At 40.4% G+C, this 12,685-nt stretch overlaps 1 protein-coding gene across 2 annotated transcripts in view; it reads right to left on the bottom strand.

Annotated features, from left to right (window-relative positions):
- LOC118214820 (retinoic acid receptor beta-like) overlaps positions 1-12,685 on the bottom strand; it is a 121,139-nt gene that overhangs the window by 73,563 nt on the left and 34,891 nt on the right. For both annotated transcript variants that reach the window (XM_035395076.1, XM_035395085.1), the window contains exon 2: positions 2,627-3,084. In XM_035395076.1, the coding sequence (XP_035250967.1) occupies positions 2,627-2,831 (205 nt within the window). In that variant the 5' untranslated portion in view covers positions 2,832-3,084. The remainder of the gene's footprint in view (positions 1-2,626; positions 3,085-12,685) is intronic.

Here is a 12,685-nt window from a genome sequence, read left to right as displayed (position 1 = left end):
GCCTTTATCTGAAATGATCATGATAAAAGGCTAAGCAGCAGTACCCCAGGATTCAAACTGATAACCTCAAAGACAAACCTCTCCAGGACTCACAACATATAAAACTGCAGCAAGAACCAGTGCAAGCCGTTAATAAGCCAGTGTGTAGCAGGCTTCCTGAATGCCACCTGCTTGTAGGAAAGGTTCAGAAATGAAGAGATCGGCATTCTCACCAGTCTGTAGCTATGTGACACCTTCTGCAGTTTATTGCTCATTCAGATCTATTATTTCATTTCTACCGAGTGTTTATTTTCTCCTCAGAGCAGGTGCGAGAGCCTGGAGGACTGAGATTTGCTGATTTTGACCACCTCTTTCCCCAGGGCACTCCTGCGGGTGTTTATCTTGGAGCAGGCCTGGGATTTGCGGCAGAGAGAGGCAGGGAACAGGAACATCTCTGGGAGGTTATTAATATGTTACTTTGCCTGGTGTAGGTGAAAGCCACAAGGGACCAATTATATTTCCTAAATAGTCTGTCACCTGCATATCTGTGTCTGGAAATATTATATTCAATCTGTTTTTCTAAATCCCATAACATCTAACTTGCTTCTACATCCTGAATACTTGACCATAAGGAAAGGTATTGGAGACTGCAGTCTCGGTATGTACCTCCAATCTTTTCTGAATTCTTAAATATACTGAAGACGTCCTAATATGCCACAATACTTTGTTGAAAAACACATCCTCTGAAAATGGTCATATGCAGGAAAAGCCCAATCTGTCACGAAGATGCAGAGTGGCCTGCCCATATACAGGTAGAGAAAAAATGGGAACCCCCGGGTAAATGGAGGGAGTAGTATATGCAAAGCAAAGGCTACCCCCCAAGGATGGCTCATACATTAATTAAGATAATCATTGAATTAATAATTATCCCTTATGCATAGGGTCATGTATAAAATTAGGGACAGTCCTTATTTTACAGTACTTCCGGGTATAGTTCACTCACATTAAAGTTGATTAAATGAGAAAATTTAATCAGAAACTCTAACCAGAATAATGTGTCTTTCCAATCCCTTGTTCACTCCGCTCTAAACTTCAGTCTGAAGCATGTCAGCGACACAGCTGAAACGATCTGGCAGCAGGTACACAGCCTGGCACAGCTGCGGGTCGGACCCAGTTAAACACTCGCTCATCCTGGCACTGTGGTGGAGGAATCCCTCTCTTTCTCAGCATTCTCTTCACACGGCTGACGCTCGGGTCGGGGAGGATAAAGAGCCGAGCGCTGAGAACAGGTATTAACGTTGCCCGAGGCGTAGGATCATGACCGACTCAGAGCCGGCTGATCAGGCCTTTTAAAATCCTCAGCCTTCTTCTCAGGCTTCCAAGTAGATTAGCGCTAGATTTTTCCAGTGAATGCTTGGTATTGACTTTGCGTTCAGATGTAAGCAACAGCATTAAGACAGATTAATACATCCAATTAAAACCTTATATTGAAGAATTATAATATGAAAACATTCCCTCATTTCTGCCACAGCCAATGTTTTGACTGTCTCTGATAGATTTATTCTGACTTTCCGGCCTGAATTTCACGATGGCATGCTTTACTGGCATTAACACTTTTTTGGTCCTCAAATTGAGAGGCAGCAGCAACAGATTCCAAATGCAAATTCCACACCTAGAATCAACTCCAGACCTTTTGTTATCTTTCTTGTGCATAAGCTAATGATGTAGACACACAGCTGGCCAAGAAACAGCAGAGCACCCAAAACCATAAACGGGGGGGTGGGGGGTGGCGCATAAAATGGGCCGTAATTCCTACACTGACCACCCAATTTGGATTTCAAATTAAAGCTGATAGTCTGCACTTTAACCCATTTTATTTTTATTCAATGTGCTGGAGTACAGAGCCAAAACAAAAATTGTCTCATTGTCCCAATACTTCTGCATTTAACTGCACATGCACACTCACACACACACATACACACACACAGAGCAAGTCATCGGGTTATGCCAGGGTCCTTCGGACCACCACATAAGTCGATGTATACTGTGATGTTACCTTACTTCCGTATTGATTTTTCAATTCGTCTGAAACAATTTACGTAGTCTGGATTTACATAACTTAGTGAGGATGGGTGTACATGTGAATGCACATTGTACATTTATAGAGCTTGAAGTAAATGGGTTGAAAAGAGAATGTTACAGAATATGGACCAGATTACAGCATCTCACCAAGCAGACATTCTATATGTTCATTATATGGTCTTACACTCTATATCACATTAGTGGATGCCTAGATAATAACCAAATCTACTCTAGTTAAGCAACATCCCCAAAAGTTACAACAGCAGTACCTATGTCCTTGTTGATAGTAGAGCTAGTTATTTCAGCACTCTGCCACACATTTTATGGCCAATTATACTTTATTGAAGTAGAGATGCAATGACTGCTGGAACAATGAGGCACTAACTATATGTTTCTATCATTGCTATGCTTCGGTTTTCAAATAGAATACGAATCATTCCACATCAAGTCACCAGCATCAAAGAAAGCAACCTCTACCAACCTACAACAGTTACAGGAAAAAGCCATGGGTGTTTCATTGCCACATGTAAGAGTGAAGGTGACAGAGCAGACTGAGGGTACTCACTGGCAGGGGATGGGGTGCTCCCCGCACTGGAAGGCGGGTGCGACGGCATCCTCGGGAGCAGGGGCGGAGCCAGCCCGCTGATGACCGACGGGAAGAGAAGGGGGTAAGAGCCGGCCTTCAGGTGCCTCAGCTGGCCCTGCGAGGGGCTGCGGCAGGGCTGGCCCCTGGAGGCGGCCTTCATTCTACCGAGGATCCCCGCCATCATCGCGGGACGTGGAGATCGCGCTTCTTTCCCTTGGGCTGGTGAGCGGCACCCATTCCCCTCAGAGGGACACCTTCCATGGGATTCGGCTCCGTGAGATCTGCACCCTCATGGATCCCCTCCCCGCTGCTTTTTCTCAAGCCCAGTTTCTATTCTCGGTAGAATCCGTGGATGAGCTTAGAAAAATCTCAACATAAATGCTGCCAGCACAAGGGTTCCTTTGAGCCTGCGAGCCCTTTACTTCATCCTGATTGTCCTAAAAGGAAGGTCAGAAAGAGCATTACAAGGCAATAGTGAGTAAGCACAGTGCTTAAAGTTTACACATTTTAGGCTGCTTGATCAAATCATGTGTAGAGAAACCATTGTAAAATAGTATGCTTGTTTTTGCAAGTTGAAAAGGAGTGAAGGTGACAATCTAAAATGTAGCCTATTGTTGCTTAGAAAAATTAATTAAATTCTGAATGAACAGTTTAAAGGCCAATTCCCTTCATATGGAAGGTATGTATCTTTTATCTAGGCCCATTCAGATATCTTTCACACTAGGATATTTTATGTTAAAAAGAAAGTGAAATAAGACAGCATATCTTAAGATTTTTCATTTTCAAATTTATTTTATGATGTAATTGATGCATCATTTCCTGTGTTAGTGTTACAGACAGAGCCTCATGAAGACATTTTGATCATATTCATGACGCATTTTAATCTATAGCCCTCCCCAGCAATAAAAATGGTGACACATCTGAAACTAAATTTCACATTAAAATCATTTTAAAATAAACTGTGTAAACATAATAAAGCTCATTTAAGAGCCTGTATTCTAAACTCTCCTTAGAGTATTCTGAAGCGAGCAGAGGACATCCAGTCATTGTCCAACCCATCCGATTGGTCCATACAGAACCTTAAGCACACAATGGGGGGAAACAGGAAACAGCCATATCTGCCCTGTCTTAGAAAGGTCATGAGTGAGGAGAGTTTCAGGTCTCCATCATAAATGCAGTGAAAATGGCAGTTGAGAATGTGCCAACTTAATTTGCCTTACCACATTTGCTGAAAAAGCCTAATAAAGCTGCCCTCTAAGACATTATTGATAGCGTACTTTATGATCCTCATTTTACACACACTTCATCAAACTGGAGCTTGAAATTAATCAGACACTTTATGTTATGGAAAAATTCAATAAGTACTTAAAAATGAACCTCAGGAGAATAATTAAGTTTGAGGTACAATGTACACACCATTGTTCTAAATGTGAAGTAGATTCAAATAAGGACTTTTGCTGGGCTTTTGTTTTCAGCCAGACCAGCCGTTGAAAAGGCCTCTTTCTGAAGGGTGATGAATATGCATTTTATAGAATTGCTGAGTGTTATGGTAGAAAATCTGTCAAAACTGGTGACTTGAACCCATAGCCCACTGCTTGTAAGCCAGGTACTTTAACCATTGCCTAAGGGCACTCGTTGATACTGAGCAATATTGCACACTTGTAGTGTTGGGACGAGAGAAATGATCAAGGAGGAGTGCAGTTTATACATCTCGTGAATCCTGTTTAACAGCATTATAAACTACATCAGGATAATTGCAGTCATAACACACTAATCTGCAGTTAGAGTGCTATTACAGTGATATGTAACCACACTTCATAATCAATGGGCCACGTTAATGCCCTCTCGTTGCAAAGAGTCTGGGAGCTTAATGGGAATGCAGTCTGTTAAAACTGCTAGGCCTTGCACAGGTCATTGTGCCGTACAGTGCAATGCCTTTTGTCACCCAACAAATCACACCCCTTATTATCCTATGAAGAAAAATCAAATACAATAATTACTAATAACTTAATAAAATAATAATAATGATAAATCACTCATTGAGTGTAATTGATTTTTCTAACAGTGCTATCAGAATCTGCTTCTAAATTTTGGAAACCTGTTTCATAATTACAAATAATATTTGCATGTAAATTACACAACATCGGTGACTATTGCTATTAATCCACACTGCCATCTTTTGAGGGTTATATAGTACACACATGTAGCACAATAATTCCCCTCACAGAGATGGGTGGGTATGAGCAGGAAGCTGATCTCTTTGATGTCTTCTTAAAGTAAAATTCATGTTGACAGTATCTCTTTTGTTTATCTTCCCGTATACAGAAACCGAGAGCGTGCGTTTGCAAAGCGAATAAGAAATGTTGTGGAGCGAGGAGGGAATTTTATTCAAGGGCCTGAAGACAGAAGCTGAGAGAGAGAGAGAGAGAGAGAGCCTGCAGACACACATGAACGGGCTGAGATGACGGCGTCTGAGAGGGAGATAGGAGGCTCAGCTTCAAGGTGCCAGTACCGATCAGGACGCCTCACATCTCCTCATTTCCCCCTGCTGGAACGTTTTATGAGATTTTTTTTCCCCTCCATAAACTTTTTCATCCAAAGACTGCATTTCTCAATATTTAAAACTCAGCATTTGGCGATTCACCCAGATCAAAGTGTCCCATTCCCGCTGATCTGCGCCGCACTGTCTGAATATTAGTAACGGCAAGGGAGCGGAGCGCATCAGTATTATGTGGGGCTGTGATCAGTTTGTGAAAAAGCAGAGACCCCTCCGGGGGAAGGTCACCCTTCCCAGTAAACAAATGAATGTGTGAGCAGTGGATATCGCAGCGGCTCCCCGCTGCTGTCAAGCAATAATAAGAATATTATCCCCTCACGGCTGATTGGTGAAAATTGGGGGGAAGTGTAGCGGTAAGAATGCGTGAAATAAATACTCTATGACTAATTCACGCAAGGAATTAAAACACCAGCTATTAAATCACCCACACGTGGTGTGGGTTACTGATGAAGGGCCATGTGAAACGAGAAGGCTAGACGGACTGAGACTGGACACCCAGGTGTCCTTGTGGCTGGTGGGGCAGTGAGGGGTGGAGCTGCTTGTTTGCACATAGTGTAGCGTTTGCCATGTCTTTTTCTCTTTTTGGTTGCTTTGGTTTTAGCCACAGCTGGGGAGAGTCCAATGTGTCTGCTGCACTCCCTGTCCTCTATTTCTGTGGGCTATGGTAAACAGTAGCCGGTTTCCAAATAAATAAACCATTCATAGCAGGAATGCTACTATATATATATATATATATATATATATATATATATATATATATATATATATATATATATATATATATGTATGTATGTATGTATGTACTGTATGTAAAATCAGAATAAATCGATCAGAGACATAGCCCAAACATATCAAAATCAATTCTTTGGTACATTGTTAAAAAAGTAAGAATGCACTGGTGAGCTCAGCAATAGCAAACAACCTGGTAGACCAAAGAAAATAACTGTAGCGAATGACTGAAGAATACAATTCAAATACAATTGTGAACAATAACCCCTTTTCAACTGTCAAATAATTCAAGAACACTCCAGGATGTAGGCATAGATATGTCAAGAAATAAAATAAAGAGAAGACTGCACCAGCATACCTCAGAGGGTTCACTGCAATATGCAAACCACTGGTAGACCTCACAAACAGAACAGCCAGGTTAGAGTTTGCAAAAAAGTAAAAAACTGTAACTGAGTTAAGGAACAAACTCTTATGGACAGATGTGATGAGTATTCCATCAACCTGATGGAAAGAGGAAAGTGTGGAGAAAGAAAGGATCTGCTCATCATCCAAAGTACCCCCTCTTCTGTGAAACATGGTGGAGGTAGTGTTATGGCTTGGGCATGTATGGCTGCCACTGGAACTGGAACTCACTTGTCTTCGTTGATAATGCGACTGCTGATGGCAGCAGCAGGATGAATTCTGAAGTGAACAGAATCATCTTATCTGCTCAGATCCTACCAAACTGCCTCAAAACCCATTGGACTGTGCTACACTTTGTGGCAGGACAATGACCCCAAATGCACTGCTGAGGCAACTAAGGGGTTTTTCAGAGCCAAATAGTGGAATGTTCTAAACTGGCCAAGTCAAAACCTGACCTGAATCCAACTGAACATGCATTTCACTTGCTGAAGACAGGACAGAAGACAAAATCCCTGAAACAAACAGGAACTGTAAATGGCTGCAGTACAGGCCTGGCAGAGCATCACCAGGGAAGATACGCAGCGTCTGGTGATGTGTATGGGTCACAGACTTCAGGCAGTCATTGAATGCAAAGTATTTGCAACCAAGTACTTAATAGGATGACTTCATTAAAGATTAGGCTCATTAGGCCAATTACTGAACTTCTGGTCCCCTAAAATGCAGGGACTATGAACAAAAAGGGCTGTAACTCCTATATGGATCAGTGGAAATGGATGTATACACCCTTAAATTAAACTGACACTTTAACCTCATTCATTGTTTAATTTGCCAATGTGCTGAAGTACAGAGCCAAAGCAACAAAAATTATGTTACTGTCCGAATACTTAAGGACTGCACTGTATATATATTCCAGAGAGAGAGAGAGAGACCAACACTGTCATGTGATGGAATGGTGCCAGACACATGACTTTTCTGTGGTCCCAGACTGCAGAGCATTTTTGCAGTAAAATTTTCACAAATGTGTAAATGATTTCACAAATATGTAAACGTTCTCACAAATCAGTAAATGGGGTTTCACAAATATGAAAACGGTTTCACAAATAAGTAAATGGTTTCACAAATCTGTAAATGGGGTTTCACAAATATATAAATGGTTTTACAAATCTGAAAATGGGTTTTCACAAATATGGTTTCCCAAACATGTAGAATGGATTCACAAATATCGCCCCATTTACAGAATTGTGAAACCATTTCCCTATTTGTGAAATCATTTACACATTTTTTAACTGTTTACATATTTGTGAAACCCCATTTACAGATTTGTGAAATCATTTACATATTTGTGACTTTCACTACAAAAATACCTCCATACCAGACCTTCTGGCGACAGAATTTTAACAAGAGTAGAGACTGGCTGGTAAAGATACACATTAAACAAGTATTTCTGTTAACAGTAGTGTTCAATGAGAGAAAAATACAGCCTCCCAAGACCATGCAGTGTACTTATTCCAATATTGTACAACATGCACCTTGACAGTTAGCTGCTCAGTTGCTTTGCTTTTCAGCTGATTCAGTGGGAACTCAATGCAGACTAGCACACCGTACATTTCTGCAAGTGTCACTTGCACAACTTTAGTGGTTTGGTAGTCTCTGATTAATGAAAAATGTGTCAGATGGAAAAAGGCTTCTATATAACATAATGTCAGTTTTTCAAGGCACACAATATGGGAGGAGAGGATATGTTTCTTGAGTCTGTGCTAATGATGGACATGGTGGTCTCTCTCCCTGAGGATTCTGGGTAGCCTGTAATGAAGCTCTCTGTCACATGTCGTCCCCTGATCAAGAGGCTTATCATAATGAGCCTGGTGCTGACGACATGCTGTAGAAAGGTCAATATTACCATGTGGTATTATGTGTGTCGGCCATTTGTTTTCGAGCGTGATAAATCAAGGCCAGGATCCTGATGGCTGGATCGTTATGATTGATTGTATATTAATCATCAGCGGTCAATTACAAAAGCATGTCAACATGTACTTCATAAAAAATACCTGCCAGGGCCTGCTATATAGCAGCCTTTTCCATGCACAGAGAACAAATTTTACAAACTTTCTTGAAATTTCTTTTCTGGGGCAAATCTGTATGTCAATTTATTTATTTATTTATTTTTGTAATCAGATAAACAGTACTTGGTCCTTAATTAGTAGATTCGTTGTTTGTTTTTTGTGCTTTTATTATTTTTAGCACTTGTCAAACAGCACAAGCCTTCCGCCATTTTGACTATAGTTAACCTCAAACCACCAGCTGTCTTATTACCTTGAGTATAACCTCCCCCACAATCAGACACACAAAAACAGAAAGCCTTGGGATGTCATGGGGGGTGGGGGGGAGGGGGGCAGAGAGAGTGTCATTGTGTGTAATCCCTATCTTCTCATACAACAGAGAACCTGGTTTCTATCTCTTCATAATCATGCTAAGCGTGACAAGCCAGCATGGGCTGAAATCCTCCCCAGGGTAAAAACCAAAAACCTACAGAGCTAATGTTATGGCTGTGGTAAGTGCATCAGGGTAGCCTATGATGAGGATGAGTTCACAACCAATTAGGATCTCAAGCAAACATTTTTGTCACAGTAAAATAAATCATACCAGCAGTGCTGAATTTCCTACTGCTCCCCTTTTCATTCATTTCCAATATTAACACAAGGTAATAATTATTTTATGAATGTGCCATGTCATCTTACAACGAAGCCATATTCCAGAGCTATAATTATATACATTCTGAATCAGAAATTTACATCAGACACCAGTCATTTTCTTCTGAATTCATTTAGATTTTTCAGATGTGTGACAATAAAAAGGGTGCAAAAGCCCAGCTCAGAGGACTCTAAGTTACAATTAAAGAGTGAGCTATTAAAAAAAATCAACTAACGAGAGAATTCTGAGTTGAAAGACAATTATGTTTGCTTTTACCATTTCATGGTTGTTTTTACCACTAATATTGTGTAAACATAGCCAGCTGCACCACCAACTTGTGGATTTATTCCATACATTAATTGGCCACATTCAAATACACACCATTTTCTGAATAACATTCCTTACTCTGGTTAGGGTCATATTCCGCCTATGCTGTTTACATGAATCATGAATGAAATTTCCATATACATGCTGAATATTCCGTTTACATTCTTTGGTTAGTGCAAAAGGACGGCAAACTAGTAATTTTTGCATATGCATGAAGTATTTAAAATCTGCATGTGAACCGTTGGTATTGTTTTGGCTTAAAATTATGGCTGTCAACTTTTTGAAAATGCAATTAATACCATTTCTTATTTTGGCTGTGGCAATCCCCATAAGTACAGATCCATGACCATCCCACCTACCATCCTATCTATGAGCAGATTTCCCATTTAACGTCATATCTTTAAACACAAAATATCATTTCAAATTAACCGCATGAGTTAATAAGTTAACATTAACAGTCCAACAAAATCCATTACCTTCACTGTCTTCCACCTGTGCCTAATTTGTTCTGTGGCTCAAGTGAACTCAGCATCTTACATTCTGTCTGCTACAGCCTTCAACAAAATTGCTATTACAATGTTTTCTCCCATCTATGTATTGCAAAACAGAAACTGACTTCTGTCTCCTTGTTGGTCCAGAAATGAGGGCTCTGTGCTTTCAGTGACATTTTTAACAGGAAACTAGTAGGCTGATTTCAGCAGTCAAAACACCTTGCGAATCTGAATGCGCACACATTCTGTTTACAATGGTTTAAGAGCCGTAAACAGCATAAGGTTTTAACATGCGTTTCATTTTTGGGTCATTAGAGGCATATGCAAACTGTCTTAATTGGATTTTGTTTAAGTGTTTAATCAAGTTTTCCTTTTTTCAGAATAAGGTATTTACAGGGGCCATATCATAACTGGAATACTTCAGTTTTATGAATAAGATCGGAGTAATGACGTGCATGTAAACAGTCACTGATCCAGAGTACTGTGCGATGTAGCCCTTCATTTTCTAAGCCCTATAGGACTTTCTCTAACAACCTCTCATTCCCCTCATCTTGAATCCAGGGTTTCCACACACGTTTCCACAGCAGGGCTGTCAGAAAACCATCCAGTTCTGACAAGCAAAGAGACTGGGAGATACTTTTGATGCCGTGAACTGCAGCAGACCTTTCATTACCACAAATTTCGAAACGTTTCATTTCCCAAAGGGGCCTTTCATATTGAAGTTAGACTGTTGTTATAGTTGTGCACAATGTCTTTTTCACCCAACAAATCACACCTCACAGTAAACACACTTGAAAAGCTGCAAGTGCACACAAAAATAAAATATAACAATTAAACACAGGCCAAATTGGACTGTAAAATTTAAGAAAATATATCTCTCACAGAATGACTGATTCATGATTTTTCACCCATATTATATTTTGTAGGGATACTGGCAGTATCAGTTCTCTGCTAGTCCCATTCGTTTCAAATAGCAGATTTCAAAGTTATATACATTTTAATTTTTTACATAATATACATAATATACTTATATACTAATATACTTGATCACAATGTACCTATGAGTGTATTGTTTTTATTGTATTCCCTTTCATTAATACGTAAAGCTATCAAGACAATCAAGACTAATTCTGGGGGCAGCAGAATTAAGGTAAGCATAAAAAGACCTAGCACATTGAGAACATGGTATTTTAATGAAAGATTCTCTTAGGTGTATCTGAATTTCCTCATTTTCATTTAAGATACGTACTATACCAAAAATAACCACCAACTATAGAAAGAATCAGTTAAAATGATTCATTGGACACATACAGTATTGTGTTCCAGCCAGAACTTTCCAGCATCTTTCAAATCTCAATACAATACTGACTTTCACAACAGCTTAACGCTGGAATGATTATGTTAACAGTTAGCCATGGCTCATTTTGAAAGGAGAATGTGCAGGGAAAAGCAAAGGTACAAGTAAAACCAAAATCAAACACCAGCCATTTTTTAATGCCAAACTACAGTAACATTTCATGCAAACACCTGGCTCAAGTAAATAAGTCCCTTTCATGCAGGAAAACAAAGAAATTGAAGAGAAGCTCTCAGTTACAACCCTGGGTACTGTTTTTGTGAACTTTTAGCTGCTATGAGCCCACATTTTTCACCATGCTCTGTGCTTGGAGTCCCACCAATGGAAATGTTATTTTATTCCGTTCATGAGCCCCAGCAGGAAGCAGATTGAAGCCAAACGCAGCCAATTCTCTGAGGGAGCTGGATAATCACGATCATGCATGGTCCTTCACATATTTGTGTTTTCACAAAAACATTGGAAGAGAGTCCCAGCATTGTCTTCGGTTTCCTGTTTCCTGTCTCCTGCTTGGAGAGGTCCCAACCCTCCATGATCCTCCCAAGTCCAAACGGTATGTGGAAGAGTGGAGACAGTAGTGTCCTTGGGACAGCCTGAGGTGTAACAGCATTATTATATCAAAACGGCCAGTACTGGTGTTGCACTACATTGTAAAAAAAGCACCAGAAAAATATTATAGCATAGGAGGGTGCCCTGGCTGCAGTGTGATTTCAGCACAAAGGGATGCTCTGGCCATAATACATACATGCATGTAATAGGGTTTGCAACGAGAAAAAAGGCCAAGACTGACTGGAATAGCCTAAAACGGTGTCGTAACTTGTTTGTTTGTCCACTGATATCAATGCACAGTGGACACTGACCCCTAAGGCTTGCACTTGCCTGCTGCTGCTGAGTTGCTCATGCGCAGTGAGTACCCCCAGTACAGAGGCTCTGCTTTATGCAGCACACACTCTCCCTGAAGAAGATGCGCGAAACACATGATAGTTGATTGCTGCTGTCAAAAACTGAAGCATCTCAATGTAAACTCCTTCTGCCATCTTTACTTACTTTTCCCGTGACTGATTACTAGTTAGCAATTTGAAAAAACAAGTTTCAGTGCCCTGATTGTCAAATCCTGACAGTAAGGTTGTGGACAAGTGGTCAAATGGGTAATCAGCTCATCTGCAAGTGAAGAGCTCCAGGCAAGATTTTGCTGTATGATTATACCATTGACCTCATTCTGATTCACTGGCTTGCTTCAGGGTCACACTATGATGACATGATCAGGATTCAAATCCACAGCAATTTTCAGAGCCCGAAGTGTATTGAGGTTTCATTAGAGCTCATTTTGTAGTTTCTAGCCATGTATCATGTGGTAAAACATGTGCATGGGTCCAGACGGCCAGACATGTCAGCCCCTGAGCCAAGATAAGAGCTCAATTAGTTGTGTGCAAGGGACCTTGGTATTTGCACAGAAAGATAATTGTGTCTCTTGTTGGAGCGCTGTACCA

The sequence above is a fragment of the Anguilla anguilla genome, chromosome 1 (assembly GCF_013347855.1).
Source record: "Anguilla anguilla isolate fAngAng1 chromosome 1, fAngAng1.pri, whole genome shotgun sequence".
Classification (NCBI taxonomy): domain Eukaryota; kingdom Metazoa; phylum Chordata; class Actinopteri; order Anguilliformes; family Anguillidae; genus Anguilla; species Anguilla anguilla.
This window is presented reverse-complemented; position numbering and strand designations above follow the sequence as displayed.